Here is an 18,955-nt window from a genome sequence, read left to right as displayed (position 1 = left end):
TTTTCAATTTCTTCTTTTAACATGATTTAGGTAATAAAAACATGCTTAAGTTATTATTTAGTTAGAACTTTCATGGCCTAATTGATTTAATTCTTTCTTTAAAATATGAGTTAGTATAGCGTATATATTAATTTTGTGTCTTTTAGTTACTTGAATATATTGCTTCTTTTCTTTTCTTTGTCTATATATAATATATGTTGTTAGTCACCTCTAGGATGCCCATCAAATTGATACCTTAACATATCATGATATATTCCTTAGTTTAGCCTAAAATGAGTATATGCTTATGTAATTTTATTTTGATGCATGTGATATCGATTCAAGTCCATCTTTGACTTCATCCTTACATATTGTTGAGTTTTGAGTCTCTCATCATCTTGCTCAAATTGCTTGAAAGTTAATACATGGAAAGGAAGATAATATTCATAGTTTGAATATTGATATTGAGCTGCATACACGGAATACAGGTGGAAAATAATATTGTATACACTGATATACAGTATATACACAATTCGATATGCAAGAAAATAATATTATATATATCGATATACAGTGTATATACAGTCTGATATATAGTGATATATAATGTGTATACAGTTCGATATACAAAAATAATATTATATACACTATATATGGTATATATACAGTCTGATATATAGTATATATACAACTGTGATATACAACAGAATTGGGCCAAAAGCCCAAAACACAGGTGGCTCAACAGTTTATTCCAGGCGTACAGAAAATAAGTGTCGGGCCATATTTTCATATGTTATTTATTATTTATTTTTATTGATTCGGTTTGTAATAATTGATTTACTTATGTTGTTTATGATTGCTTATATATTAATCTTAGTTTAATTTAACTTAATATAAATCAATTCATGTTAATTTACTCTTTAAATGATTTTCTACCTTTACTTAGTCACTTGATAAACTTTTACTTTCTTTTTATATACATGTATATTATTTTCAATGTTTAAGTTTGATCATTTTTTAAAAAATAATTTTAAAGTCTTTATTTTCTTTTAAATTAATATTTTCAAAAGTTAGTCAAATAATTTTTCAAATCGTCGGATAATCGTGCGTTAGCGGCCACTTTGAATGCTATCACCTTTTTAAAGTAGATACCCATTTTCTCTAATTTTAAGACTTAAATCTATTAGAGTCTTTGAAATTAAGGTTTCTTGATTTTCCTTAAAAATTAAATGGTGTCTCTCTTTTCTAAAATTGATTTTTTTCTCTAAAAGTCTAAATTAATTTTAAACCGTCTTTTTCCAACATAACATCACCATCAAATAGCCTTCCAGTCTACTAGCAACAATTCCATAGCTACCATTGACCTTCGACGATGCTAGGTCTTGGGGTAAGCCCTTCGTCGCTGCGTTCCGATCGATAAAATCCTTCGAGTGACTGACGATTCGTGAGCTCGCAGGGCTCAGCTTTCCTACGTCTTTTACGATGGCTTGCTTGCGTCTATCATTGAAGGCAGTCAGGAGTCACTCAGGGCTATTGTACGTGTACTACTCAACAGGTTCACAACGAGTTTAGTCTATAGTGACAAAGGGAACGTTTTCGCTGGAGCCATGGAAAAAGTATTCAATACTGCTTACGGCGATTGTGGTCAATCTCTAATACCAACGACCCTCATCATCATAACTAGCACCGTTATCAACTACCAGAAACACAAAACCAACCACCACACATTCTTCAGCTATCACTATTAACACTGTCAACTTCTAATATCAAATAACTTCATCATTAGAACCACCGATACCACTACTTATCGCCACCATTATAATGGTCACCACAACACCATCCATCTCCACCGTCACAATTACTACCATCATCATTACTAGCCACTAACAACAACTATTACTATCACTATCACCACCACTACTGTATTTTTTTGGTTAACCATTTCTAATGTTTAATTAATTTTATTTGAATTGTATAATTTTTATGTACATATAAATAAATTATGTACATTCAGATATTGAAAAACGAACAGTCTTAATCATTTAGTTTTCAAATTTAGAGACAAAATCTTAATCATTCAGATGCAGACGTATGTATCTGAATGAAAACAAATGAGGCCTAACTGCAGTTATTATTTTTTGCATCTAGTTCTCGTGTGGCAGTTGTATTTCAATTCATTATCTTTTCATTAACACAATGATAATAATTTAAATATTTAGGAAGAAGGATAAAAAATATCCCTCAACTTTTGTTTAATAATTAGTTTTATCTTTTGTTATACGTTTTGATTATTTATGCTCTCACCATATGTAAATTTATCATCCGTACTTTTACTTGGACGAAAACCCCTAAATCAGTCCAAATTAACTCAAATTTATTAAAAATGACCCATTCTTAAATTGAAGCTCATGCCCAGCCCTTTATATATTTTAACCAAACAAATTTAACCCATTTCCAAAAAGAACTTCATTTAGAACATGTTTGAAAAGCCATAATATAATTAGGATTTGATGTAATTGAGTGTAATTACACTCTTTGACATGTTTGGTAGACCATGTAATTATTTGGTAAGAGATGAATATGGTGTAATTGAAGGGGAATAGTTGCACTATTCAATTCCTAAGGGTAGGTAAAAAATTAATGTAATTACATCATGTAATTACATGAAGCTTTTTAAAATTCTTCTTTTATTTATGTTTTTATATTTTAATTTATTTTTTATTTCTACTATTTTTTTAAAAATATTTTTTATTATTCTAATATTTTCTAAATATATAATTTTTATTTATATTTCATTTCATTCTCAACCTTTACCTTTTCATTCCATGCAATTTTTTATATTATTTATTTATTTATTATTCTATTTCTTTTTAAAAATAATTTTGTTACTATTCTAATTTTTAAAATCATATTTATGTACGTTGTGTTAAAATTTGATATAAGAGAAGTATGTTAAATTTTTTATTTTGAATTTAGGATTTATGTCATATTTTCAATTTCATTTGTTTTAGCACTATTGACTTGATATTTAACATTGCAAAACATTTATTTTTAGTTAAATTTGATAGACTATTTTTTTTGTCAAACGTTTTAATAATTTTGTGTCATATTTTCAATTTTATTTGTTTTAGTACTATTGACTTGATATTTCACATTGCAAAACATTTATTTTTAGTTAAATTTGATAGATTGTTTTTTTTATCAAATGTTTTAATAATTTTGTGATTTTATATTTATAATATTAACATTTTTGTCGAACATACATTTCATGATATTCATAAAAATCTTATACTTTAATTTATTTGATTAAATTATTTAAAATATACTAATTTAAAAAATATAAATAAATTATTTTTTTTATAAAATTAGTTAAGAACATATGTTTATTAATTAATATTTAATTTAATATCATTTATAAAAATTCTTATTTGTCTAATATAAATTTTAAATTTAGATAATTAACTTTTATTTTTAAAATTTAATATAACCTTGTAATTACACTTGTGCAATCAAACAGAACAATTGTAATTCTATTATGGCAAATAAATAGGTCATAATAATTATTAGACCATATAATTATTAAATTAGTAAAATAATTAGACCAATTCCAATTATCATGCGGTTTTTCAAATAGACGGCTAAAATATACCATAGTTTTTCCAATTTCATAATTAAGGGATCATTGAGAACATACCATCAAACTTAAGGTACTATTTTGTCTATCTTCTCTTAGCTTCTCTATGCTCCACTGCTCCTGAAATTTTCACTCTTCTACGGCCAAATCACCCTTTCTTTAGGAGCGACTAGCCCTTCTCACCAGCAGACATTGTCTGGTAAGCCCTCGCTTTCATCTTATTACCGTGTAATCGAAGAAATTTTCATTGTAAGATTTCAATTAGTTGCTCAAACTTTGGATTGACAGTGGCGAAAACAGTTTTTTTCACTTTAAAATATGAAGAAGTTAACGGTTCGGAGTTCGGACAAGAATGAGATGCTTTAAGGTTCTAAAGTGAAAGAAAGAAACTGTAAAGATGAATCTTGGACTAATAGCCTATTTGGATTCATTTATTTTTAATAATTTTTTATTATTATTTATTAAAGCTTATTTTAAATCTTTAAAATGAGTTTTAGTTGACCAACTGCACATCCCTTTTATGATATGGAACTTCTTAACAGAAACCCTTACTCAGAGACGAGTAAGTGGTTGATGTTGTTTTATGTTAATATTTGTTGAATCGGTAGGTTTTTAGTACTTAGACTCATAAGTTTTCTAAATTGGAGCCATGTTCCTAATACTGGAGACTGCTATTTGGGATCACTAGTCTTTAGGTCCTCTTATGAAAATAGTTTTACAGTTTTATTGTATATGTGTTTTGTTTTCTCCCCATCCTTTGCAGGGGTTCTTATGGTCCTTTGAACTTTCATTTCCTTTGGTTCCTTATGATATTGTTCCTGTAGGATTTTGTGCAATTATTATAAAGCTTACATTTCATTCAGATTCTCTCTACTTCTCCTTGTATGGACACTCCTTCCACGGAAGTTAGCCTCTAGTTGCATAGAATAGTGTTCATGGCATCGGAACAGATTATTGATAGCTTCGTTAACCCTCCTTTCAATCAACACTTGCCCTAATAAAATCCACTCTTTCTCTAGTCCTTCATTACTCGTTTCTTCTTAGACACTCAAAAAGCCTTTGCTCTTTAATCAGCAAAACATATAAGTGCTAAGTTAGTCTAGTAACTCCCCTATTCTTCAGTCGCTCTATTCATGATCAGTGTATCTCTTACTTCTCCTACATCAAGTCCATATTACTGGAGAGGTTATTGTTGTCGTGTAACCTGAGTAATGCCAAAGAATTAGTTACTTGCATGAGGTTGGTTTCCACTTGTTCTTGACTCTAGTAAGCTGTAATCAGGATATCATACTGCATGAATAGGCCTGCTGAAGTGTCATATATCTCAATTCTTAAGTGCTGAGTTGTTAATAGTGTAGCTTTCTTATAGCCTAAAATTGCACATACAAGGTAACACAAAGAACAGTACCATTAGTAAAGCATAAACTTCTTCAACCCAATTGTTTATCTGATGAAGTTGCACATGCAATTTTTTGACGATAAACACTACGCATCCTATATTATAAGGTAAATAGACTTCATCATCCGAAAGGGATAGCTCTAGCATATGAAATCCCCAAGTCCATGTGTTATAGTACATTCCAAATAATGGGTTTAGATTGCAATTCACTTAATTGTAGATACAGTCAGATACTAGTGATTTGTGAACATCAGATTCATTCCTCTGGGCTGGTCCTCCGTGGAGGAAGAGAGAGATAATACTTTGGGGAGATTTTTTGATAATTTGGTGATTCAAAGCTAAGTGCCTTAGTACAAATAGTGATGTTGTAAGTAAGTGTTGTTACAGGTACCTCTCAAGATGCAAATGTTGATATATTCTAGTCATTTTAAGCTCCAGTCTTGATTCATTCCATATATCTTCTGGTCAACTCTGATCGATGATTTTATGACTTCTTGAACTCTGGAATTTATTTCTGCAGTCCAAGAATATAATGTAAAATCGTTTAGTTGTACATTCAGTAAGTATCCATGTTCCGTACTCATTTCTGCAAATAATCCTGATTTCGTAGAGGTGGAAGCTGAGATGGTAGTTTGTGTCAAAATTCTACTAATGTGCATAAGATGCTTTCTCTTTAGACTATTTTAACTGATTGTTTATGTCGACTCCACGCTACGATTTTTCTTCTCTTATGAAATTTTTAGTTAGATGAACTCTTAGTTGATATATGCTTGGAGATATAAGAAAAATGGCTGAAGGAGAGCCTTGGAGCAACAATAAAAGTTGTCTTTGTGTGATCTATAGGTCACATGTTCGAGCCGTGGAAGCAGTCACTAATGCTTGCATTAGGGCAGACTGTCTATATGGGGTGCGACCCTATTCGAGCCATGCATGAATGCGAGACGCTTTTTGCACCCGGCTGCCGTGCCATATAATAAAAACGACTGTCTATTTTCTTAGCTGATTGTATTGAGCTATGATGGTAGATTTTGTCTCAGTTGCTCTATTCTTTGTTTAATGGTGGTGGCTTTCGGACCAACCTTTGTGTGCATCAATTGATACCCTGGCCAATTTGCTTCCTCCAAAAAGCACAGTTGCCAGAAAATCTGTCCACAAGGTTATAACAAATGAACACACATTGAGTGTTGTAACTGGGTTTTGTATTGTGATCTCCAGGTTGTTGCTGCTATACCTTAACCACTCAGTAATTCCATGTTTCTGATTCAACATCCGTCCTCATAGAATTCATTTCCTGTGAATTTTTACTTTTGGTTTCTGGAAATCAGTTGAATGCTTAGCACATTTTGCTTAGGAATCACATATCTACACTCTGCAACAGCAGCAACTCTTTACTTAATCTACCACACTGGTGTACTTCAATTAGGTAGGTCTTTGTTTTTGTTTGTTGCCTGATGTTAGAGTTTGATGTTTTTATTTTGATTTCTGCTACATTACAATGGGAGAACATTCTGAATTATCGTGGTCATTGGTCGTTGCTTTAGTTGACAGATGGAAGAGGATAGGAGTTAATCGATAGTGGAAGTAGTGAAAGAGGGGTAGGGAAGATCCGGGGCAACCAGCAGGACTGTTTAGTAGCTATTTTTGATTTAGGTTGCATGTGGAAAGTTATAGTTTTGCACTTAAAAAGCATAATTTACGATTTTCATTCTTGTGTAGGGAAGTAGTACACTTTATGATGCATATATTTTTCATGATTTTATGGCTAACTTAGGCATTTTTTATTTTTGGACAAAAGAAAGTAGCATCTAACTTAAAGGAGGCCCACGATGCAGCTTCTGCTGTCTTTATAGCTGGAAATTAAGTGACTCAGGACTTAAGAATGTGTAGACGACAGTCATCCTGTTTATTATTGTGTATCTATGGTCTCTAGGTGTCTGAAGTATCAGTTTTGAACATCTTAATGCTGGAATTTATCTTATATGGATTCCAATTCAGCAAGAATTTGGACTAGAACTGGTCCAAAAATTATTGGTGCAGTAGTGGGCTTTGTTCATGCTTCTCTGTCTCCTAGTCATCCACATGGGTGCTGCTGATCGAATCTTAGTTACAAGAAAACTTGTTTCTGATACTCATCAATTAAAAAAGCAAAATGACACTAAAATTACATTTGTTTAAACACTTTGTAATCCTTGAACATAAACTAAGATGGGGTGGGTTTTTTCCCAAACAAAGAATACGCAAAGAAGATGTGGCATAAATTTTGTAATTTGAAAGTTTTCAGTTCGTTTCTAAGTTGTTCTCTATAGTCTCCGTGCAAGTGTAACTGAGCAATTCACTAGCTGGAGTTTGATAGTTCAGTAGAATTTTGTCTCCGTGTCATTCATTCATTGGAAAGACTAAACCATCTCTTTTGACTTCTCCAATTGAATGCCATGAAAGGGAAAGGTCTCTCATCCATCAGCAGGCCATTACTCTGGTTGTATGTGTATACTGCTGGATAATTGGAAAAAAAAAGTAATATTGGATGCGAAATATTTCTGAAATTTCTTTGTGAATGTATCACAAGTCATGCATAAAATATCCTGATATGGCATTTAAACTTTCTTTTGAGATCCCCAAGTATGATGTTCCTTGTACCCCAGGTTAACCAAGGTTTGACAGTGTTGATATGGCTCCTGTCTTATTTTGTTTTTAACTAATTGAGTTAATAACAACAAACTCATATCTCATGTTACTTTGTGTATCTTGCTGCAGTAGATTCTACATCAGCTGGACAAACTTGTATTTCGAAACATCTAATCTATCTTCAGCAGAAAATGTAGTTGTTCATTTTCCTTATGCCATCAATTATTTTGGTGTAGGTCTTGAAGTCTTGCCAGACAAATGAAGGGTTTGATCAGAGAAATCGATAGCTTGTGTTTTGGTCTCCGATGCTACTTTAATTTACTCATTGAAGGCTGAAGAAGACAATACATGCTGCCAGAGACGCTAATAGCCGCTTATTATTGTCTCTGAATAAGATCCCACACTCTCTTGTTTCAACCAAAAATAGTTTCTGATAGAGATGTATCAGTCAAATTAATTTAATTATGTATGAAAGATCTTAAACTATATGATGTGAAATAACATTCCTGGGGGAGCCCATTGAACGTCCTACACCAGCTACTTATTATGGACAATTGCCGCAACAATCATTCGGCAGACAAATTCAAGTGGATATGCTTTCCAGTCGAGACTATTCCCCTAGCCAGGTATAGTACTACATGTTGCAATACTTGTGTTCTCCCTTCAACTGGTGGATTTGGGTATTGGAGCAGGTGCGATCCCACCTACTTTGGATATAAGTGGGAAAACATAATAATTAAAGAATGTATTTATATATCAAGAAACGAAATTTGATATAATCTGGTTCGATATGTACCTCGATTATTCTGGCAAATCCAAGTTCTAATTAGTCTACTACTAACACTACATTATGTAGAAATTTTAAATGGGTTTTGAACACTATATTGGATGTTTTTGAGCAAACGTGGAAGGCCTAATAAAACTAAGTAAATAATTTTATTGTTTTGTACCTTTAAAAAGCAGGAAGAAAATTGATGAAAAAAAGAAAAATCAGGTATTGTCAACTCTGTGGATGAGAATAGTTCCCACCCACGTTGAAATTGCTACAATGTGTTTTGGCACCATTTTGTCATCTTTCCTTTGAAACTTTGTCCACACAAATGAAACTTAATCCTTTTCAACTATAATTAACCCTCATCCTTCACGTAATACCACTGGCAGGACATGTCTGCTTTAGGGGCTTCTTTCTTCTAAGGACTATAATGGGAATTGTACCAATTTCATGATTGATAGTGAGAGCTGATAATTATAATGCTATCATTACGGGGCCAGATTATACGCTCTTATAAGGGAAGAAATTGAACTGACAGAAGCAAGGAAAACAAAAAACATGTCTTTCTGTTTTTTTGCTTCATTAGGAAATAGCCTAGGGAAAACGAATGAACACGATTAAGGCCCTTTAAAGATTTGATCGACCATGGTGGATGTTGATCGTGGTAATGAACAACCCTCTACTGTTAACAATAATATGTCCACTAAAAAGAAGGAAATTTGTTCCTCTGCTATGAAGAAAGAGGACCTCTGAATGGTATTTTTCTATTTTGACTTCTTTATTTTTTGTTTTCTGAATGTAGCCTCTTCCCTTATGATATTATTGAACTATTTTTCTGTTTATTAAATTTTTCGCCTATATATATAATAATCTTAACAGGATTTTCTCCCAAGAGATCCCAAGTGATGTAACTGTAAATGCAGGAGGAATCTCCTTTATACTGCACAAGGTGCATTGTTTTTCTCTGCTTTCGTCATAACAAGTTATAACTAAACTCGGTGCACAATCAGAATTGTTGTTGGTTTTAGTTAAATTTCTAATTGGATTGAAATTATATATCGGCCTTGGTCACGTCTTACAATAACAGGGGTAAAGAGGTTGTTTCCGATTGACTCTCGACAATCCTCCTCCTTTATCCGGTGTTGGGACCGGCAATGTGAACGAGCTCGCACAGGCAGAGTTAAAACCTTGGTCACACCTTGATTTTCTTCTTTGATGATTGAATCAGTAAGTTTAATAATGTACTAATTGTGTTCCTTGCAGTTCCCATTAGTTTCAAAAAGTGGATACATAAGGAAGTTGGTCTCGGAATCCAACAATGCTGACATTTCTACGATCGAAATCCCTGATATACCCGGTGGAGAAGAGGCATTTGAACTTGTGGTAAAGTTTTGTTATGGAATAAATTTTGAGATAAGCACAGAAAACATTGCCTTGCTGAGATGCGCGACGGAATATCTTGAGATGACAGAAGACTATGCAGTTGGAAATTTGGTGGAAAGAACTGAGGCCTACTTTAATGAAGTAGCAATTAAGAGCCTTGCTGGTGCAGTTACAATTTTGCATTCATCAGAAAACCTTATTCCCATTGCAGAGAAAGTAAAATAGGTGAGTCGATGCATAGACACAATTGCATATATAGCCTGTAAGGATAACCAATTCTCCACATCAGGCAGAGCAGAAGCTGGTATCAATGGATTGAATTCCTCCACGTTTTCAAACCCGAAGCCTACAGTTGACTGGTGGTCTGAGGATTTAACCGTCCTTAGAATTGATTTTTTCCGAAGGGTTCTGATTGCAATGATGGGACAGGGATTCAAGCAGTATGCACTTGGACCAATATTAATGCTCTATGCACAGAAGTCTCTTTGAGGTTTGGTGAGGCCTTGTACTATAAAATCTTGATGAATTGGTTAAAATGAAATCTTTATGCGTATAATAATTTTTTGTTTATTACAGGAAATATTTGGAAAGGGAAGGAAAAAGATTGAACCAAAACAAGAACATGAAAAAGAGGGTTGTTTTAGAAGCCATCATTGGTCTTCTGCCAAGGGAGAAAAATGCATTGTCGGTTAGCTTACTGTCAATGCTGCTCCGAGCTGCAATATATCTGGAGACCACGATTGCTTGCAGGCTTTACTTGGAGAAGAGGATGGCATTGCAGCTTGGACAGGCTGTATTGGATGATGTGTTAATTCCTTCATATTCCTTTACAGGGAACACTTTATTTGATGTTGAAACTGTGCAGCGTATTATGATGAATTTCCTTGACCATGAAATGGAGGGAAATCCATTGGAAGATGAAGAGTATCATGTGTCTCCTTCATTAAGTGACATGGAGCGGGTTGGGAAACTTATGGAAAATTACCTTACTGAAATAGCCTCTGACCCTAATCTATCTGTCACAAAATTCATTAATCTTGCTGAAGTCATCCCAGAGCAAGCAAGGGTCACTAAAGATGGGATGTACAGGACCATTGACATTTATTTGAAGGTATGCACGATGAAATTACCTGATTAATTCTGAGTTTATTTGTGCATACAAGCAGCATTTTCATTGATTTAGAATATTAGGCCATGTTTAGTAATGGAAAAAAACTTTTGGTCCTGATTGCTACATGGTAATTTCCATGCTAAATTTAATAATCTTGATTTAGATAATTTCCTTAACAATGTACCTTCTGGTGCTAGCATGCTAGTCTCCCTTCATTAGGGAAATGCATCTGGACCTCTGAAGCTTCTGATGTTCTAGTAGGAATGGAATGGGATATTTATACCCTTCTGTGTTCTCTGATCACTGGAGTTATGGGCCTAATTCAGACTCAGAAGCTTTTTGAGAATAAGCAAAATAAGACAATATGTCACCAATGAAAAACCGGTCATCTTTACAAACTTTATTTTCCAAAGACACATTTTCCAGACATTGCTCGACCAGCCTCACAGTTTTGAACCAATCACCCATGCTTGTACCCCTTTATCCTACAATGATCTTAACTTTGTACCCCTTTATCCTACAATGATCTTAACTCCCCAAAGATCACTGGCCATCTCTTCTGCCTGCGGAGGATCATCTCTACAATGTGGCAGCTTTATTTTGTCCTGTTGTTGCATGCTTTGTTGTGCATGTGTTCATACTTGAGGTCTCTCATTTCAAATCAGAATGTTAACCAGGGAGAAATAGCTTCCCAAAGAATTTGGCTTGCCTATACATATTTGGTTAAGTTCTATGCACCGACATTGTAAAAACTAATCTTTGTATAGGCATGGTATATAAGAATTTGACATGCCTATACACATGGTATTGAGGGCAAAAAACTAGTCTGTGTTTGGATTGACTTTTTTTAGGTGGCTAAAAGCTAAAAGCCGTAAGTTGGGAAGACCCAACTTTTGGCTTTTGGCTTTTATTTGTACCTTTTCAGCCTAAAAAAAGTGCTTAAAACCACTTTTTGTGTTACCCATACACTTTCAAAACTGAAAAAAAGTTTAAAAGCCAAAATCCACTTAAAATAAGCCAATCCAAACACCCACTTAGTTCTATGCACTGACGAATGTTATGAAACTTAAATCCATAAATATGTTTCATATAGGATATCTCATCTTAAAGAAGAAGCTTGTATATGTGCTCATAGATGTGCAACCTGCACCTCCCCTGTTACTCTTTCTAAAGATGAGGGTGGACTCAATAGGTTTTCAGCGAACAAACTCCGAATCTTAATCCCTGCTGAGTTACGTAATAACATGATATAAACCATGTACCCCATTTGACAATCTTCACATATCATGTCGTCAGTACGAGAACTATGTTCCTGAGCAATGAGTTGAACTTGATCAGAAAGTTTAAGCTTTTCGAAACGCAGAATAAAAAAGCGTGGAACCCTTGATCCAAGCTAACATGATCTTCTTATTGTTGAATTGTGTGATCATCTTATCTAAAAGCTTGAACTACAAGAGAGCACTTGAGCAGACTTTTATTTGCTTAATTATGTCTTTAACACGTATCAATCAAACTATAGAGGCGTGTTTAATATGTTTTTGTTGTTGCAATTTGAAGGCACATCCAGCTCTAAGCGACATGGAAAGAAAAAAGGTTTGCGGTATTATGGACTGTCAAAAGCTATCTCGAGAAGCTTGTGCTCATGCTGCTCAAAATGATAGGCTCCCTGTTCAGACAGTTGTGCAAGTACTTTACTACGAGCAACAATGTCTTCGCGAAGTCATGGATGGGAGCCACTTTGTAGCAACTGAACCTCCTGCTCTTGTTCCTTCCAAAATGAATCATCAGTTCTCTACTGACCCTGTTTCAGACGAGGTCTCGAGTCTAAAACGAGAAAATGAGGAGCTGAAATTTGACCTACTGAAAATGAAGGCGAGGTTGATAGAAATTGAAAAATCGAATTCAAACGGATCAGCTACAAGCAGCTCTTCGGTCATCACACTAATCCATCTGCTGCTAAACCTCCTTTGCCAAGAAAATCTAACTTCCTGAGCTCAGTATCGAAAAAGTTCGGAAGATTTATTCGAGCTGATGGACTCACGCAAGGCAAAGCCCGAAATAAACCAAGTAAAGATAGACGTCATTCCGTATCGTGATTTGAGCTAGCTATATTGGCATTATTGTCTAAATATGGTACATACTGGATTTAAAATTTAGTTTTTAATTTAATCATGCAAGTTTATATGGTAAAGTATATATTTTATCGTGCTTTAATCCAGAAGTTATCTATGTAAGATCTGTAATCTTGATTTCTCTAATGTACAATGAAGAAAGATTTGCACTGTTAAGATGTACAAGCAATAAAGTACTAGTCTCACTGGAAAAGTAGTTCTGATCCATAGGTATTAGGTAATTTAGCTTAGCTTCTGCCATTTTTCCAGTGGCAAGAATCAAGAAACGTGGACATGGTCGAAATCAAGATTAGATTTGGTTTCATCTGGCGTGGAAAATGGGAAAAAAGTGATTTAACTAATGACTGACAAACAACAATTGAATATGTAGATTATGCTGAAGATTTTGGTAGAATTTGATACGCTCCCTCTGTACACAAGCCTTTCAGGAGCTAACATTGGTACGGATTATGGATTAATTAATTCAAATGCTGAATATTCTCTGCTGGATGGAGGCAAAATCCATGATCTAGAGTTAATGAGTTCAACATGCTTATTGCTTATGATCAAATATATGTTCACATCTTCAAATTTTGTCATTCGTTACGGTTAGCCCAGCTGCTAAATTTCGTTATTATTTTTAGATAAATTTAATCCACTAAGCTAACAGCGGACAAGAGCCGCCTTGAACAAATTCACTTGTGCAAAGGCCTCAAAGGGATTCACTTTTCCTTGACAATTACTAATATTTACTCTTTTGTAATAATAATAATAAATTATTTAAAAAGTAATAACTATCCTCTCCATTTTATTTTGTTTATCTTACTTTCACTTAGCAAGAAGTTTAATACTAATATAAAAAAAAAATTGAAACTTGAAATTTTAAATATGTCATAATATGACTATAAAACTTGTCATTAAAAAAATATAAGAAACATGAAGTTCTTTTTTTGAAACTGATTAATAAAAAAATAATATCAAATAAAATGGAATGAAGAATATATATACTCCATATTTAAGGCCTAAACTTTTCTGAGGCCTAAAGCAATGGCTTCACTTGGCCCTCAAGCGGGCCTTGCCTCAGACAAGCTCCGCCCATGGAATTGAAGTAAGAGGTACGCGTGGGTACGTGTAATTAGACAGGGAACTGATCAGAAGCCAAATGATTAATCCCTTTTTCATCATGACAATAAAACAGTGTATGCTTTTGAAATAACAGATGCTTCGTTAACTTTTGAGATCAGAAAATATTCAAGAAAAAAAAAGATACTGATCGTCCCAGTATATTATTGCATAGAGAAGCCTTTATTTATTTGGATTGGGAATCTAATGTTCATTTGGTGGCAGACAAAACTATAGCAATTCCTACTCAAACTGTTGGTAGGAGTAGTTTACATGTGGTTGGTGGAAAACGACTTACAATTAGTTACACAATTTTAATTAAGAATCATCTTATTCCCTAACTTTCTTCTTTCTTTTTTCCCATCACATCCCCATCCCCTTTAAGTGGAAATAATTAACAAAGTCTGTTTAGATCAGATTCCTTAAATATATTATCACAACTCTAGCTAGCTCTCAAACATTTTTATAATTGTTAAATGGACATCCAAGTTGGAGGTTATGTCATAGATGAAGAGCTTTTATTAGTACAATGAACCTAAATAATTGATGATCAATATTTATTTATTTATTTCTTGAACCATTTGGATTATTCCTTTTGCTGTGGTTTTCTATTTAGACATGTATAGAAGCCTATTTGACTCACTGCTTAAAAGTAGATAAGTATAAAGTGTTAAAAAGTACTCCCTTCATATACTTTTACTTCTTATATTTCGTTTTTTGTAAGTCAAATTGTATGAACGTTGACTAACAGTTTAAGGTGCATTTTTTTTATTATATTGATATAAAAATAATTGCAATTTGTAGTGTTTTTCATATAGTTTTTGAATATTTAAATTTAAAATTTAAAATATTAAATTAATCTAATTCTATTTAGCTTTTAATCAAATTGACTTTTATGAAGTATAATGAAATAAGTAAAAGTGAACAAAGGGCGTACTTAATTAAAATGTTAAATTTTATTTTATAAATAAATAGTTATTGTTTGAAAGAAATGTTAGAAACTGATAATAATGACTAATTGATATATCAACACGTTTATGTTAAAATGACTTAAAAATCCTTTTAAAGTTTCCTTTTCAAAAAAATATAAGCGAGGATATGAACTTATTACAAGTTAACTAATTTTATCTTATAATTCAAACACGACCAAATCTTGAGAAAAGAGAGTAGTCCCTCCGTCCTACTTTTATAATTTAAGGTCCGAAATAATTCTTAAATATTTGTTTGATGATAAATTATTTCATTAAAAATAAAAAATGAATTTTATTGAAACGTTCTAAAAAGAAAAAGGTGGCACGGACGGAGGAAGTACATCCCCCCAAATTTTAACCTCAAGTGAAGGTCAAACAAGGTATATATGAATGTAACAAAGAAATTAAACCTTCAAGGAATTGACGTGACACAGACTCAATTCTCTTGTAGGGCAAACAAACACACAGATTAATTCCCCATGTAGATATTTTTTGTGAGCTAATAAGTACAGACAAGTGGACAATTATATACATATCCAAAGAACTCAAATCAAAGCAACTTTGTTTGGCTTTTGAATCCCAAAAATACCGTTAGCAAATTAAGCAAAGAAAATCAGAATATTAATACTATAACTGGAGAAATAAAAGATCATACTAAAATTCACACAAATTAAATTACATAAGTAGTCGATCGGTAGGATGAAAGTCTAAAATCTTATCACATCCGATCGACTAATCATCTCATAATTAAATAGTACTCTTTTTTTCTCAAGTCATATTCAAACTCAAAACTTGAAAAAGCCAAGGAGGACTATTCAATGAATCTTGTGATCTATATTGCTCTTGATCAACATTTTGATTACTTTGTGACGTTCTTCCACCAAGCTGGAAATTATTCGATACGGGTAAATTCTCTTCAAGTCCCCATTTATGGCCTTCAATATTCCTCAAATTTCTTGCTAAATTTGTCGTAGTATGCTTTATTTGGCTAGAAGCGGATCCCGTTGAATTAGAAGAAGAAAAACTTGGTGAAGAAGAATCAAAATTAGCTATTTTTCTCCTGCGACGAACGTTGTAACTTGACAGCCCTAAAGTTAATTCCAATTCATGACTATCATCTTCACCACCTGATTCTGCAATGTGTTCTTCATCAGTACTTGGCCTTATTTCCAAGTCAATACATTGACGGGTAGTAATCTTTTTGTTTGAATCAAGATGGTTGACCACCACTTGATGATGATCTTTCATGACTTGTTGTAGAGGCCGGCTAGTACTTGACATGCTTTTCATCAGTAATTTCTGAGTTTGATATAGACGATGAAGTTCGTACACCTAACAAAAACATGTGCTCACTAATTAATTACAACATTCATGCATAATATAGTTAAAATCTAGAGTCAGTAAATTCAGAATGATCAGTGTAAACATATATAAAATAATTTACTTGTTCTCTGAAGATTTCTTCGTGCTTTAACATCGCCATCTTCATGTATTCCTTATCGTATTGATTAATAAACTTCTCCATTTTTAAAACCGAACTGATAAAAAGACAGAAGAAGAAGAGGAGGAAGAGAGACGACGTTTCTTCAATTGGACTCAATAAATTGGGAATGTATATTACCTATAAGAAGCAGAAATCAGGGTAAGTTTTTTTAATTGAAAAATGAATAAAGAAATAGTAGTAGCCATTTAATTGCTGATAATAATACAAAGAAGTTGATAGACGTCAAAGGCTATCAGCTAAGAAAATACCAATTTGTTACACAAAATTTTGATAACTGAAGGAGATTAACGCAGTACCCCTTTTTTGGCATGTATGATTTTGTATGTTTTTATTGTTCGTTTTTTCCCCATACAAATTGCTGTCAATTTTGGCCACACCAAATAATAATAATACAAGCATTATATATAAATCAACTATATATGTCCTATTATAGAGCATGCCATGATCGGCATATATATATATATCATAATCATAAGAACAGTATTAATATTCTTGTAAAATCAAGTTAATTCATATATTCCAAGAAAAATAAAGATATTTTTCGACAAATTAAACTATTCTCTTTTGCCAGTTCTATGTTACAAGTAAGTAGTTTACAGCATGCCACATGCATCTCACTACTTTTTTTTTGTTAATCCCTTTTCGATATTTTGATTTTCATTTGATTGGTAATTAGGAACATATATACTAAGATACCTGTACTTGTTGAATTCTACTGGATCGTACTTATAATTCCCTTCCGTGTATCAAAAAAATTGCTAGCTACTAATAATCAGATAAAATATTTTTGATAATTTTCCTCGATCAGACGCTAAGCATGCAACGGTATTCATGTAAATTAAGTTAATATCTCGTAACAATAAACTTAGATTATATATTAAAGAAAGAAAGAAGAAGAAAAATTAGATGTTATATCCCCCCCCCCCCCTCCCTTGAAATCTATGACTGAATTGAGCGTCTTTAATTACCTGTAACGTCGTACTTCATTGAAGAGAAGAACTTTGAGGAGCTTGCAAATCACCAAACTTGGAGACTTGGGCTTTCTTTGTTTGAGAGAGGTTATTAACATCCCACCTTTAATTTGCCTCTTGTAGATACTGCCAAAGTGACCACCCCCCAAAGATATATATAAATAATAATAAAAAATTTAAAAGAGGAAAGAATAAAATAGCATTATTAGGACTGATGAGGAAGAATTTAAGATTCTCATTTATCACACAGAAATCAAAGCAAATGTTGTTGCATTTTTGGAGTTTGAAAGAAAAAGAAAGAAAACGAGAAATAGGTATATAGGGGGGGAGGGGGGACTAGGGAGGAAGCATGCTAAACAAATCCAATCCCCTTAGCCAATGTGGTTTGAGTTTTGTGAAAGAGATGCCCCCAGACAAGTCCAGCAGTGCACACCATATTTAAACATTTTCTAATCACGATAACATATTTTTAACTTAATAATATATAGTTGTACTGTCATATAATGCAGGGGGAAGGAATAATATATACTTCTATATATGTGGATCACACCACAAAGGGGGTGGGGTGGATTAAATGCAATCATCAATAGAACAGCTTAGGAAGGAATCACATGGACTAATATTACTAGTACTAGAATACAACATAATCTTATTATGTTGTATATATGTACATCTATGTAGTGTAATGGGTGAGACTGCTCTTTTTTTAAATTAGATGTCTCAAGTTTAAATTTAAAATATAAAAAACTATTTGATAGAAAATGTTTTCTCTCAAATAAAGCCTACATGATGCAAATCAAAATATAATTGAATTTCAATACAAATATCAAACATCTATGAAAAAACAAATTCATATACAGTTGTCTCAACCTTTGCCTGTTATATACTTGTAAATATGTATACTACTAATATCTGATATTGTCCCCAATCCCCATCTATTCTTGTGAGTAGAGAAAAATTGGTGTCATCACCTGGCCCCGCCGACATTAGATCTGATCCTGGCCGTACGTTTTTGTGGGTATCCCTTCATATACTCCAAAAGTTTATCAACTTATCTCTTCAACATTTTACCCACATCATGCTACGCCTCAATTATTGTACACAAAACTATCCAATAATATTAAAAAAAACATACAATAGTGTTTTTCTAATTAAGCCTTGTTATTAAGGAGATATGATCTTTTCATATATTATTAGTACAATTTAATTGATTATAATTACTCTATTTTAAGTTATCATGTTAGGCTTGTTATTTATTGCTATAAATCAACAAACAGTTATATATATATGCGTTCTTAGTTCATGGTTGAAAAATTAAATTTATCTATATTACCTATACCATTGATATAACATAATTAATCCGTCATATTAGG

The 18,955-nt window shown here is 32.9% G+C and overlaps 1 protein-coding gene and 1 pseudogene across 1 annotated transcript; one reads left to right on the top strand and one right to left on the bottom strand.

Moving 5' to 3' along the window:
- Positions 1 to 3,667: 3,667 nt before the first annotated feature.
- Positions 3,668 to 13,117, top strand: LOC129872263 (BTB/POZ domain-containing protein SR1IP1-like; annotated as a pseudogene).
- A 2,525-nt stretch (positions 13,118 to 15,642) lies between these two features.
- LOC129875021 (uncharacterized) lies at positions 15,643 to 18,067 on the bottom strand. Its single transcript, XM_055950453.1, has 3 exons — positions 17,580 to 18,067; positions 16,552 to 16,728; positions 15,643 to 16,439 (listed from the first exon to the last, which is right to left on the bottom strand). Exons 2-3 carry the CDS (start codon positions 16,630 to 16,632, stop codon positions 15,876 to 15,878), a joined length of 645 nt encoding a protein of 214 aa, XP_055806428.1. The 5' UTR covers positions 16,633 to 16,728; positions 17,580 to 18,067; the 3' UTR covers positions 15,643 to 15,875.
- Positions 18,068 to 18,955: the final 888 nt, after the last annotated feature.

This window comes from Solanum dulcamara, chromosome 11, assembly GCF_947179165.1.
Source record: "Solanum dulcamara chromosome 11, daSolDulc1.2, whole genome shotgun sequence".
Lineage (NCBI taxonomy): Eukaryota > Viridiplantae > Streptophyta > Magnoliopsida > Solanales > Solanaceae > Solanum > Solanum dulcamara.
The sequence above is the reverse complement of the archived record's forward strand: the minus strand, read 5'-3'. Positions and strand labels throughout refer to the sequence as shown.